Source organism: Cyprinodon tularosa, unplaced genomic scaffold (genome assembly GCF_016077235.1).
Source record: "Cyprinodon tularosa strain WSP-4 unplaced genomic scaffold, ASM1607723v1 ctg677, whole genome shotgun sequence".
Classification (NCBI taxonomy): Eukaryota; Metazoa; Chordata; class Actinopteri; order Cyprinodontiformes; family Cyprinodontidae; genus Cyprinodon; species Cyprinodon tularosa.
In genome coordinates, this window is record NW_024039426.1 from 530,810 (window position 1) to 544,298 (window position 13,489).

The window sequence follows — 13,489 nt, forward strand, 5'->3', positions numbered from 1 at the left end:
TTCACAACTCATGTCATCTCAAGGCAATTTACAGTTCAACCAGATCATATAGTCAAATTGATACAAAGTTTTCTATCTATTTTATATGACATCTTTTTGGAAACAGCACTGCCTATTGTACAACATAAATTCATTAGACACACAGGGATTTATTTTAAGGATTAAACAGACAATTTCTTTCAGAAAGTTGCATGAAACAAAGACGTTCAACATATATATATATAAAAAAAATATATATATATATATATATTCAACTCAAAAGATCATGTTTTTTTATAGCTTGCACTTGAACGTTATCACAATAAACAAAAATATTGTTTTGTCGTTATATTAAAACATCAGTCTTTGTGTAATTTATCAATTTCTCTAATTTTACATAATAAGTTGGGTTTTTTAAATAATAATAATAAATAAATAAATAATAATATGTTATGGTATGAAGATTGTGAGCCAATCATGAGGAGGACTGCTGAATCAACAGCTGTCAGTACATTGCTTTTTTTTTTTTTAAAGGAGAGCGAATATTAATAAGCTTTTTTTTTTAAAGCACTATACAGATTCTGGACATCAAAACATTTTGTTTACTTCAAGAAAAAGCCAGTTCATATGATAAAGGTTGCTGACAACATACTACACTATAAAATCATAAAAGCTAATGGATTAAGGCATAGACTGCTTGATTGACAAATCTTCCAGCCCAGATTATAGGCTTATAATACCTGCTTGATCTCCAACCATTGACAGCGGGGGCGTGGACCATAAGCTCCTGGGCACTGAAGCTGTCCTCATGACTTGAAGAGCTGACCACAGTGAATCCTGTCTTCTTGGGCATTCCTCTAGCAGACACTGAAAGATTGTTTTAACAAACTAAACAGGAATATATAAGACAACTAACCGTACAATGATAGGGTGAACAGTTCTATTTAATTCAAATAAATTTGTATAATTATATATCTTTAAATCTACAACCTAGTTAAAGGAACAGTTCTTTAAATTAATGAATATATAACAAAACACAACTTTTGGGTTGAGCTCAAAACTTCCATTAAGTGCTGATTGTGATGTCAGCAGCACCTAACAAAAATGGACACCTTACATGACGTTTATGTGTATTTTTGTGTGAAACAGACGAGCTATTCATAAGACTCATAACACAAGACGTTTTGGGTTTTTGTTTTGCTGACCTAAACGTCTTAAATTGGGTGGGGGAGCTTTAGCTAACTCCTAATAACTCATCCATCTGCCAACATAGCAAACGTCATGCAGTCTAACACTGCCTGTATTGTACAGAAAAAAACTGACTAAAATGTAAAAATGTACAGAAAACCATAAGTTTTTTTAGTCAAAGATTCTTTGTAAGCGCGTAGCTGGGACTGCCAGGTCCTCCTCTTCGATATTATCATCATATCTTACCGTATTAATGACAGCTCGCAGTCCCATCTCATCTCCATAACCACCGCTGACAACAACCTTTCCGCACATGCGCAGTAGATGAGCCGCAAGGAATTATGGTCAATGAAGTTTATAATCGAAACGTTTCTATCCCCTGTTGTTTCTATTTTAGTTTTAAGAATTTTTTAAAAACTTAAAATGTATTTGTAGAAATTAAATGATGAACAAGTAGCTCTAAGAGAAATAGGGCACGATCCTTTGGAAGTACTGATGATGTAAACTTACCTCAATAAAATTGATGTATCAATCAATCAGTCAAATTTCATTTAGTGTATTTCCTGCATTTAATTAATTGATTTATTTATGTATTTATTTTATTTTCAAATATTTTTTTATATTTTGAAATTATAATTTGTTTAACATTTAAAAATAATTTTAAAAAATTCTAAATAAAAAAATATATATAAAAATTAAAGATATATAAAATAAATAAATAAAATTAAATAAAAAAATCCTGCATTTCAATGTAAACCAAATCATTTACACCTTTTAAAAATCAAGTAAACTGCTTTGGAAGAATTTGAACCACGTTAACTGAACAGTTATAAGTAACATTTAAAAATATATAACTAGCAATTGCTAGAAGAAAAAAATAATAATAGCAGGTACGAAAAAGATATTAAAAGACAAGACATTCAGCAGAAAAATATGAAAAACTAGAGGCATATTGATTAAGTTAAATTGTGATGTTATTGTTATTATAATTTATTTCACATTTAGATCAATAAAAATGCTTACAAAGATGAAAAAGATTTAAATAATTTAAATAATAGATCACTGTGGTTTAAGTAAGTTAGGGGTAAAGAAAGCTTAGTCATTCAAAGACTCTAGATTTAATATCATTGGTTCTTCATCAGTTGAATCACTGAGCCAAAAAAAAACAAAAAACAAAAAACGCCCACCTCCAATAATACATGAAAATAAAATAATTACTGGGTATTCATATTAAACAAATTTTTGAAACTATAACGATTTAAGCCACTAGTAATCATGTGAAAAGTTAAATACCCTTTAACCTTATTAAATCAATTAAGACAGTTACCCAAAACTCAACCAACTTCTTTGGTTAACTTATATAAATTGGGCAGATGTAGTGCTTTTTTAATGTTGATGTGTATTTATCTTTAAAATTTTCATGTATGTTTACTTTTGCAATATTTGTCATGAAAGTTTCTTAGTGTTTCCATAGATTGAACGGTGTCTACCACAGCTGATTTTTTCGATAGGTAGAACTTAGTGATTCAGAATAGGGTACTGGCCACGAATCAAAGCAGGGCTCTGCAACCAGGTCTCTCATTTAACATTAGAACCTGGAATCCTTCAGAGTCAGACCTTTGGAAAGACAACCCCAAAAGGTCAAGAAAGGAGGGATAGATCTATGGATAAAACTGAATCAAAACCCATAGACAAAATAACACATTAGCCTTCTGAATAAAACAGAAAAACCATCCCACCCCAAGGAAAAAGCAAAAATCATATTAAAATAATATTTAGTTGAAAATTTACAGACATTTTTTTAGAATATAATCCAATCTGCAGCCATAAATAAGAATTTCAGTCTCAGAAGTCATACATTCCCATTATGGCCACTAGAGGTCGCCATAAAATAAAAAATTATTTTAAAACAAACATCTAAACCTGAACTAAGAACAGCTTTTAACAGTATAACTTAAAGGATTCATATAATCGATTTACTGATAAAGGCAGCAATGTTTGGACATATATTTTTATTAGTTACGGTCAAACAGTTTCAAAAAGTGTGTCTTAAAAGAGAATTGTTTTTAGGAAGTATTTTCAAGCACAACCAAAGAAAAATGCACTTCAAGGAAAATTGTCATCAAACATCAAAATTGGGGCTAAAACCTAAAGGGCCATTTTGTAAATACTATTTCAAGTTTTGTTAAAGCTAGAAATTATCTAAGTCTTTGTAGTTTTAAGTATCGCCGTCATCCTGCAGGAAGAATGGGATCTAATATCTCATTAGATCATTACTTCAGCTTGGAAAAGGTAAGTTTTGCACATTGCTTTGTGCAACATTTGATTTTTTCTCATAATCAGTTCAAATCAATTCAAAGAGGGAGTTTTTTTCTCTTTGGGAAACTACATTGCCCAAATGAAGCAATGATCTTTGTGTTTGTTTGCCAAGATTTCAATACGAAAACAATTTGCATCTTGGTTAAATTAATTATAACTAAGAGCCAGAGAATTCCAAAATCATATTTCACTCTTCCCTTTATTTCCTTATTAATTTTCAAAAAGAACACCTTGACACTGGCGACAGTGGCGTTGGATGTAGGAGTTTGCCCTGAAATCGAAAGGTTGACGGTTCAAGCCCCGACTCTAACTTTCAGTGTCGTTGTGTCCTTGGGCAAGACACTTCACCTGCATTGTCTACTGATGGTGGTCAGAGGGCCTGGTGGCGCCAATGTACGGCAGCCCCACTTCTGTCATTGAGCCCCAGGGCAGCTGTGGCTACAATGTAGCTTGCCACCATCAGTGTGTGAGTGTGTGCGTGAATGAATGTAGTGTAAAGAGCTTTGGTCAAGTCTCCTAACTTGAATAAAGGTGCTATATAAGTACATGCCATTTACTAATTCTGAAATATGCCTCTTAAAGACCAAACAAAAAAAATAGACTAACACAAAAACACATGCAAAAAAGCTTTAATGGAGAAATGCTTCAAACATAAAACTTATTGCAGATACAGTAATGATTCATAGGAGAAACGTTGCAAGTAAATAACTGTAATATAAAAAAAGCTGCAACATAGTGCAACTGCTCCAAATTGCAAGATGCAGGCAATTAGCAACTCATATGGGGCCATACTCTTAGTAAATTCAAAAACTTTAATGAATTTAAATGTATTCATTGATTAATTGTAATAAGTAATGGAGTAATGTAAATATATTTGCCTTTGGTGTTTTTGCAATATTGTAAATATTATTCTTTTGGGTTCCAGTAAGAATAGAGGTAGTTTTACAGCAGCCAATGGAGATCTTGGTAAAATAAATTGTATGAAAACAATAGCAAAGGCCTTCAATATGGCAGAGAAAAATTATTGTTACAGAATCTGAAATCGAGGCCCGACTTTCAAATATTTAAAATGCATGTATAGTGTGTGAGTGCACCATTTCAATGAGCAGATTGCCTGTGATTATGGCAGTATGGAAATCATCAAGGAAAGTTGAAAGTTATAAGCTATAGATATTATGTAGATGGCAAGATTTATATATTTTAAATAATAATAATTAAGAAACGTTACAATGAACATTTACAGTGCACTTGAGTGCGCTTCTCTGGGTTTTCTCTGGTTTTTGGTTGTGATCAAGTTTTCACTTTAGTTACTCAGCTCTTAGTTATTCCTTTCTGGGGTTTTTTTTTCAGTTTTCTTCTATTATCAGCATTCTTTAGTATTGTTTACAGTTATCTTTAGGTTATGTTTCGCATAGCATCTTAGTTATCTTAAGTGTTTTTAATCAATTCCCTTTTAGCTTCATTTTAGTTCTTTCCTAGTTATAATTAAGCCCTATTTTATTCTTTTTTTGCTTTACTCTCTGTTGCCCCCTATTGCCCCTCCCCTTTCCCCTTAACTCTCTTTTATCTACTTCAGTCCACACCTGTGCCCAATTAGTTGATTACTCCATGCATTTTTCTGTTTGGCATATATCCTCCTCCTCTGCAGTTACCCATAGCTTGATTCTCTTCATTCTCACTCGGAGTTATTCTGTGTTACCCTCTGATCTGGTTCCTGTCTTCCCTGGTTTGTTATTTCTGGATTTAAGCTTCTGTTGCCACCACTCTCATCATATTAAATCTGCAAGAAACTATCTGTGCCTCCATCTCTGCATTTGGGTCCTCTCCAAACCTCCACTCATCCTGACAAAAAAAAAAAAAAAAGATGTAAACAAAAGCTTAAGTCATAACATTATATCTCATTATTTTCCAATCTAAAACATGGAAAAGCTGACTTTATCAGCTCCACTTCAGTCTGACTGATATTAGTTAATTAATGGACAGTGGTCAGACTTAATTGGAATATAATTACGCTAATGCAAAACTATGCAGGCCCATAAAAGAGATACTTCTGTATGGTAGAAATGTAAAGGAAAAATAAAGTAAACTAAAATGTTCCTCTTAATATATATCAGGTAAGGTGCAATGTAGATTTATCAATCAGAATATCCTAATAATGATGCTATACCTCAACACTTTCATATAGTGACATGACATTAAGCAGAACAGACACGTTTTTTTTAAGAGAATAATTATTTATAGCTCAAGTAAAAAACTAAGCCATAAAGGCCATTGATGGGAAATCTAAGGAACTGGTTCTGCTGCCTGCCTTTCCACATAAACTGTGTGGAATTGCGTGACTGTGTTAAACAAAAGCTATCCAGACCAGAGGCCGTGTGAGCCTTGGTTGCAGAAGGACAGCAGTCTAGCTGGTTGTTTACCAATGTTGTGCCACTTGTGCCTTTACAATCTTACATTGCCTCATGCTAAGCTAACACAACTCAATATACCTTCTTATACACACTCCTTACCCGGCAGCCTTTGAGTTGAGTTAAAATGGGTCCTGTGGAAGTTCAGTAGCGAATCATGTGCAGAGATGCAGCCTCTTATACTAGAGCTCTTGTTCTATCTGAGGCTGAAGGAGTAAAGTTGGATTCCAGGTAGTAAGTGGGTAGCCTTGATCACTTAAGGATAAGTGATTAAGGCTACTTAAGGATCATAGTGAATGGATTTGAACCAAGTCATTGTATTGTGCATATGCTTCTATAGTCCACCGAAAATCCACAGATTTTTTTTTTTTTTTTTTTCAGGTAATAGCATTCTTGGGAAATCCATGTCCATGGTTTTGCTCTAGCACTGAAGAGATTTGTTATAACCCTGTTGTTCCCTTTTGTTATGTGCTTCCGGCACATTATGATTTTTGTCTATTTCTTTTCTTTGTTTTCTTACAGACTTTAGTTGAAGGATCTTTTGTTAATATATTTTGGGAGTTGAATAATTCTTTTGGCCAGTTAATTACGTTAATTTGTGGTGCTGTTGTCCGCCTATAAATAGGCTGGCTTTCAGCATGTTGGGGCGTTTCTTTCCATCTTCGCCTGGACGCCGCTTTTCCACCTGCTTCCACTTGTTCCACCGTGGCTTACTTTTTTTCTTGTGGTTTTGGCCTGGCGGGACCGGTTGTCCTATTTTCGATTTTTCTTTTGCTTAGGTTATTTTTGGGCTTTAGTCCGGTACCAGTAGGGGCTTCGACGGCCCTGTATAGGGTTGGCCCCCTGCTGTACCGTTTGTTCTGTTTGATCGGCCTGCCAGGTCCAACTTTCTGTTGTTACTTTTGGGTTTTATTTTTTGATTCCTTTGGGGCACGGGATCTGAGGGCCTCTAACTTTATTTTCTTCGCAGTAAATCAGAAGAAGCCGAGCCAAGAAAATTAAAGAGGAGAGAATTTATAAATAAAATATTTTTTTGAACCCTCATCTTTTTGTCTCGTGTCCTCAAATATGTTGTGCCCTTGGTGGACGTAACACCTTTAAAAGAAATTCTAGGAAATCATCTGTAATCTGAGGGAAAAACAGCTGCAGTATGACAGCCAGCAACTCTGTGTTTGGAGACTCTTGCTATGGTACTTACAAGTACCTGGAGGTGGCTTATATTTGCTAATGTAAGTAGACTGAAACAGTGTTCTGAGATATTTTAAAGGGGTATAGTCATGTTTACATTTTTTGAAAACAGCAAAATCAATTTGATTCTCATAAAATAAGGTTATTTACACCAGTCGTCTTTACTGATTGGGTTTAGATTGGCATTCTTGAGCTTAAATAGATATTCCAGCCTATGAAAATACCAAGGAACTATAAGAAGCTTAGAAGGTGATGACTGAGGCAGCATAACAGCGCCCTACCGTCTGGCAATGTCTCGCAGTAAAGCAACAGCTTGGTTTGGTCAAAGAGCAAAGGTTAGATAAACTGATCCTGAGCAACTCTAAGTTCTACTGAATCCTCCCCAGAGCCTCGTATCAGAACATTAAGAATAATGAAAAGTTCTCCTTAAAAAACAAACAGGGACACTAAATCAAGATAAGAACCAAATTGTCTATTAATAATGTATTAAATGTTGTACTTAAATCATAGAGACTAACAATTGCATTGCTATCGCTGGTATAACAAATAATACGCCACTAGAACGAAATAATCTTTCAGAAAAACCTGGTATGCTCAACATGAGCTATGGGCATGTAAATAAAAAAAATATCATATAACACGCCTATGCCCCTTTAAACTAAGTCTTTGTATTAAAAAATTTAGAAATATGACAGAATGCTTCCAAGTTCTTAAACAACTTTTGTAAATAAATTAGTTTTTATTGTTTTAGCTTTTAAGTAAATGTGTTATTTAAAAGTAATATAGAAGTTTGACGACTTCCCAAGCATTTTTCTCAATGAAAGCGATAAAACAGAAGTAGGTATCTGATTTGATTTCTTTAATTTTCCAGATCCTGACACTCAAGATGACCTGGTATAAAAACGTTAAACATACAAAGTAAAGCATGTGCCATCTGTGCTTCAAATGGTTACTTTCTTAAGAACTTTCTCAAGAACTACTATAACTCTATATAGATGCTTAAGTAAACAGATTCCCATCAGGAATGTGATGGTGTCATTAGACATACGGTAATTCTGGGTGTTCCAGGAAGAAGCAATAAAGATAACATCTGGTGCTTTTGACTGTTCTGGAAATCCAAATAGTTTTCAAACATATAAAGGTGCTGCAGTTAAATGAAAAAGCAGGAAGTGAGAGTGGTAATATTCTAGCTTTGGAGACGGTTCCTTTATCTTATAGACACTTTTATATTGACACTAGAGGAATTTTATAAATGTTTATATTTTTTACTCTGAATTGACGAATGAAGGACAATGAGGTTCATAACATGAATAAACTTCTACTTTTTTAATGCAATTATGAGTGTCCTGCTATGAAGTCCTGCTTATTAGAGTACATGATCATTGAACTTAGAGAAATTATCTCAAGAAATTTTTTATTTTGATCTTTCAATTTAGAATTCTTTTAATATTGTAATTTCCAGAATTTAGTATGAAGCTGAACAACATTCTGTTTTCATATAGAACATATATATGAACCCCTCCTTGAACCGCCACCTTAACGTGGGGGATGGGTTTCAGTGCCTGGGTGATCCCAGAGGCTATGTTGTTGGGGGCTAAATGCCCCTGGTAGGGTCTCCCAAGGCAAACAGGCTCTGGGTGACAGGTCAGACGAAGAGCGGTTCAAAAACCCTTATGACAAGGACAACAGCGAGGCATGTGATGTTGCCAGGTACGGCGGAGCCGGGACCCCACCCTGGAGCCAGGCCTGGGGTTGGGGTATGTCGGCGAGCACCTGGTGGTCGGGTTCCTCCTTGCGGGACACGGCGGGGCCCAGCCCGAAGGAGCGATGCGAGGCCATCCCCCAGTGGGCACACCACCTGCAGAGGGAACCATGAGGGACCGGTGCAAAGGGGATTGGGAGGCAGCCAGAGGCGGAGACCTCGGTGACCTGATCCGCGGGCGCATGAACTGACTCTGGGGACGTGGAATGTCACCTCACTGGCAGGGAAGGAGCCCAAGCTTGTGTGGGAGGTGGAGCGATACCGGCTAGAAATAGTTTGGCTCGCCTCTACACACAGCCAGAGCTCTGGAACCCAGCTCCTTGAGAGAGGCTGGACTCTCTTCTACTCTGGAGTGACCAGCGGGGAGCGGTGGAGGGCGGGGGTGGGGCTGCTTGTTTCCCCCCAGCTCAGCAGTCTCGTGTTGGAGTTCACCCCGGTAGACGAGAGGGTCGCATCTCTTCGCCTTTGGGTTGAAGGGAGGACTCTGACAGTTGTTTCGAACGGCAGTACGGAGTACCAGGCCTCCTTAGCATCCCTGGGGATGGTGTTAGAAAGTGCCCCTCCCGGGGATTCCATCATTCTACTTGGAGACTTCAACGCCCATGTGGGATATGACAGTGACACCTGGAGGGGCGTGATCGGGAGGAACGGGCCCCCAGCTCTGAAGTGGTGTCTCATTATTGGACTTCTGTGCAAGTCACGGATTGTCCATAATGAACACCATGTTCAGGCATAAGGATGTCCATCGGTGCACTTGGCACCAGGACACTCTAGGCCGAAGGTCGATGATCGACTTTGTAGTCGTATCTTCTGATCTTTGGCCGCCTGTCTTAGACACTCGGGTGAAGAGAGGGGCGGAGCTGTCCACCGACCACCACCTGGTGGTGAGTTGGATACGCTGGAAGAGGAGGAAGCCTGAAAGACTCGGCAGGCCCAAACGAGTAGTGAGGGTCTGCTGGGAATGTCTAGTGGAACCCTCACGTCAGAGATGTGTTCAACTCCCACCTCCGGGAGAGCTTCTCTCAGGTCCTGAGGGAGGTTGGAGACATGGAGTCCGAATGGGCTGTGTTCTCTGCCTCTATTGTCGATGCGGCTGCTCGTAGCTGTGGCCGTAAGGTTTGCGGTGCCTGTCGTGGTGTCAATCCCCGAACCCGATGGTGGACACCGATAGTAAGGGATGCTGTCAAGCTGAAGAAGGAGTCCTATCGAGCTTGGCTGGCTTGTGGGACTCCTGAAGCAGCAAGCAGGTACTGTGAGGCCAAGCGTGTCGCGGCCCGGGCGGTTGCAGAGGCAAAATCTCGGGCCTGGGAGGAGTTCGGAGAGGCCATGGAAAAAGACTATCGGTTGGCCTCAAAGCGATTCTGGCAAACCATCCGACGCCTCCGGAGGGGAAAAGCAGTGCTTCACTAACACTGTTTTCAGTGTTAGTGAAGCTGACAACCCGACAGACACGCCTTCCGTGGGGGAAGAAGAGACGTGGTGCTTGGGGCTGGATTCGTTCATCACCCAGGCTGAAGTCACCGAGGTGGTCAAAAAACTCCAAAACGGTGGCAAGGCTTCGGGGGTGGACGAGATCCGTCCTGAGTATCTTAGAGCTCTGGATGTTGTTGGGCTGTCATGGCTGACACGTCTCTTCAATATCGTGTGGAGGTCGGGGACAGTCCCCCTGGATTGGCAGACTGGGGTGGTGGTTCCCCTTCACAAGAAGGGGGACCGGAGGGTGTGTTCCAACTATCGGGGAATCACACTTCTCAGCCTCCCCGGAAAGGCCTATGCCAGGGTGCTGGAGAGGAGAGTCCGGCTGATTGTCGAACCTCGGCTACAGGATGAGCAGTGTGGTTTTCGTCCTGGCCGTGGAACAGTGGACCAGCTCTACACCCTCTGCAGGGTGCTTGAGGGTTCATGGGAGTTTGCCCAACCAGTCCACATGTGTTTTGTGGACTTGGAGAAGGCATTCGACTGTGTCCCTCGTGCTGCCCTGTGGGTGCTCCAGGTGTATGGAGTCGGGGGCCCTTTATTAGGGGCCATCCATTCTCTGTACAAGCGGAGCAGGAGTCTGGTTCGCATTGCCGGCATTAAGTTGGACCTGTTCCCAGTGCATGTTGGACTCCGACAGGGCCGCCCTCTGTCACCGGTCCTGTTCATAACTTTTATGGACAGGATTTCTAGGCGCAGCCAAGGACCAGAGGGGGTCTGGTTTGGGGACCAGTGGATCTCGTCCCTGCTTTCTGCGGATGACGTAGTTCTGCTTGCTCCCTCCTGCCAAGACCTTCAAAGTGCGCTGGGGCGGTTCGCAGCCGAGTGTGAAGCTGCCGGGATGAGAATCAGCTCCTCCAAGTCCGAGGCCATGGTTCTCGACCGAAAAAAGGTTTGCTTGTCTCCTTCAGGTTGGAGGAGAGTCCCTGTCTCATGTGGAGAAGTTCAAGTATCTTGGGGTCCTGTTCACGAGTGAGGGAAGAATGGAGCGGGAGATCAATAGACGCATCGGTGCGTCTGCTGCAATAATGCGGATGCTGCACAGGTCTGCGTGGTAAAGAGAGAGCTGAGCGAAAATATAAAGCTCTCAATTTACCGGTCGGTCTACATTCCTACCGTCACCTATGGTCATGAAATCTGGATAATGACCGAAAGAACGAAATCCCGGATACAAGCGGCTGAAATGAGCATTCTCCGCAGGGTGGCTGGGCTCTCCCTTAGAGATAGGGTGAGGAGCTTGGTCATTCGGGAGAGGCTCAGTGTAGAGCCGGTTCTCCTCCACATCGAGAGGAGTCAGTTGAGGTGGCTTGGACATCTTCTTCGGATGCCCCCTGGACGCCTTCCTCAGGAGGTGCTCCAGGCACGTCCCAATGGGAGGAGGCCCGGGGACGACCCAGGACACGCTGGAGAGACATAGTCTCTCGGCTGGCCTGGGAGCACCTAGGGCTTCCCACGACAGAGCTGGAGGAGGTGTCTGCGGAGAGGGAAGTCTGGGAGTCTCTGCTTAGTCTGCTGCCCCCGCGACCCGGTTCCGGATAAAGCTGGAGATGACGAGTACGAGTACATATATATGAACCCGGGTCAGCAGCGTTGAGGAATAAGGCCTCCATACATACATGGGTTATGTGTGCTAACCACTGCTCCACAACAGCACTCCACCTTTGAAGCTCTTTAAATGATTTAATTTTTCAAAGCTCAACAAATCTCACTGGATATCACCAAGCCAGAGAAATGTTATGACTTCCCAGGACAAATAATTTTAACTAAAGCCTCCATCAAAAACCTTCCACTTGAAAAAGATTTATTTAAAATGTAAGGAACATATTGAATAATTGTTAAAAATTATTTAGCACACATTTGATGGAGAATTAACATATATAATAAAAATCAGTGTTTACTTATTTCAAAAATAAAAATCAATGAGCATATTGAAATGAGATAGTATGAAGGTTTAAACTCTGAGAGAAGAGAAATAAACAAATAGCCTAATTTATAGGATAAAAAGGTAGCTTTAATAATTCCAAAAAAAGTAAAAAAAAAAAAAAACCCGATGGACTTTTTTTTTCCCTTCCAATTTCGAAGACGTTTCACTTCCCATCCAGGAAGGTTTTTCAGTTCAAAATGTCAGAATTAGCATTGAGACTTTTATAGAGTAGCCCAACAAAGCCTTGTTTTGGCTTAGAAAACATGCAAACCAGAACAAAGGGTCAGCACCTTAGGAATGGGGGTCGTTGAGACATAGACTGATACTGGTATATGCCTCTGAAAGGGGTCTGGCTAAGGAAGCGAGATGTCTTGGTCCCTGCCTGGCGATGAGAATTATGATAGAGGGAAAGAATAAACTCTATTGCTGTGTTGTGGGTTTTTAAGAGCTGAAGCCTGAGGTTTTTGCTATCTTAACATAAATGGATTTCTTCACACCACTTTCAGACCGCCTGTCTTCTTTGTCCAAAATGTGAACATTCTGGTCCTCAAAAGAATGTCCTTTGTCCAGCTTTGATAATTGTGACATTAGATTTCCGCATTAATGTTTGAGAATATTTAATCACGGATCCGTTTAATTAAAATGAAATGAATAAGGTAACCATGATCTTGTGTGGCTTTAAGCACAAGATAATTTTACAGTTTGCAATCTCAGGGAGGTCATTTTTTTGAATTATTTTACAATTTAGATAGGATTGAAACATTTTTAAAAAGCCCACTACAGCAGAAGAACATCCAATAATCCTTAAAAAATACAGTTCTAATCAAGAATCAGTAGAAAAAAGTGTAGAGTAGGGCAGTCGTTCTCAATCCTGGTCCTCAAGTTACACTGCTCTGCATGTTTTAGATTTCTCCATGCTGCCACGTACCTGACTGATGTGAATTAATGATTTACAGACAAGGCAGTGCAGCAATTGAAAGCTGCTAAGGAGGTCATGCAATTATTTAAATAAGGTGCACTGCTACAGAGAGACATCTCTGTAGGACAGTGGTACTTCAGGAGTGACTATTTTTTACCATAGCTACTAATTTACTTCACAATATATTTGTCTTAGTTACAAGTTTTCTTCATTTATTCCATTTCATTTATTCTCAATTAGAAAAAACAGGTATATCTAAGTAAATAATTACAATATATTTAGGAGTGCCTTTTTTTCTTAAGAAGAACTGAAATACAGACTTATCG

The 13,489-nt window shown here is 39.6% G+C and overlaps 1 protein-coding gene across 3 annotated transcripts in view; it reads right to left on the reverse strand.

The window, feature by feature from the left end:
• Positions 1 to 1,491, reverse strand: part of cep104 (centrosomal protein 104) — a 49,012-nt gene extending 47,521 nt beyond the window's left edge. For 2 of the 3 annotated variants that reach the window (XM_038267551.1, XM_038267549.1), the window contains exons 1-2: positions 1,414 to 1,491; positions 720 to 846 (exon numbers count right to left, since the gene is read on the reverse strand). In XM_038267551.1, coding sequence (XP_038123479.1) covers positions 720 to 832 — 113 coding nt within the window. In that variant the 5' untranslated portion in view covers positions 833 to 846; positions 1,414 to 1,491. Of the gene's footprint in view, positions 1 to 719; positions 868 to 1,413 lie in introns of all 3 variants that reach the window. The other variant, XM_038267550.1, reaches the window with a different exon arrangement.
• Positions 1,492 to 13,489: the final 11,998 nt, after the last annotated feature.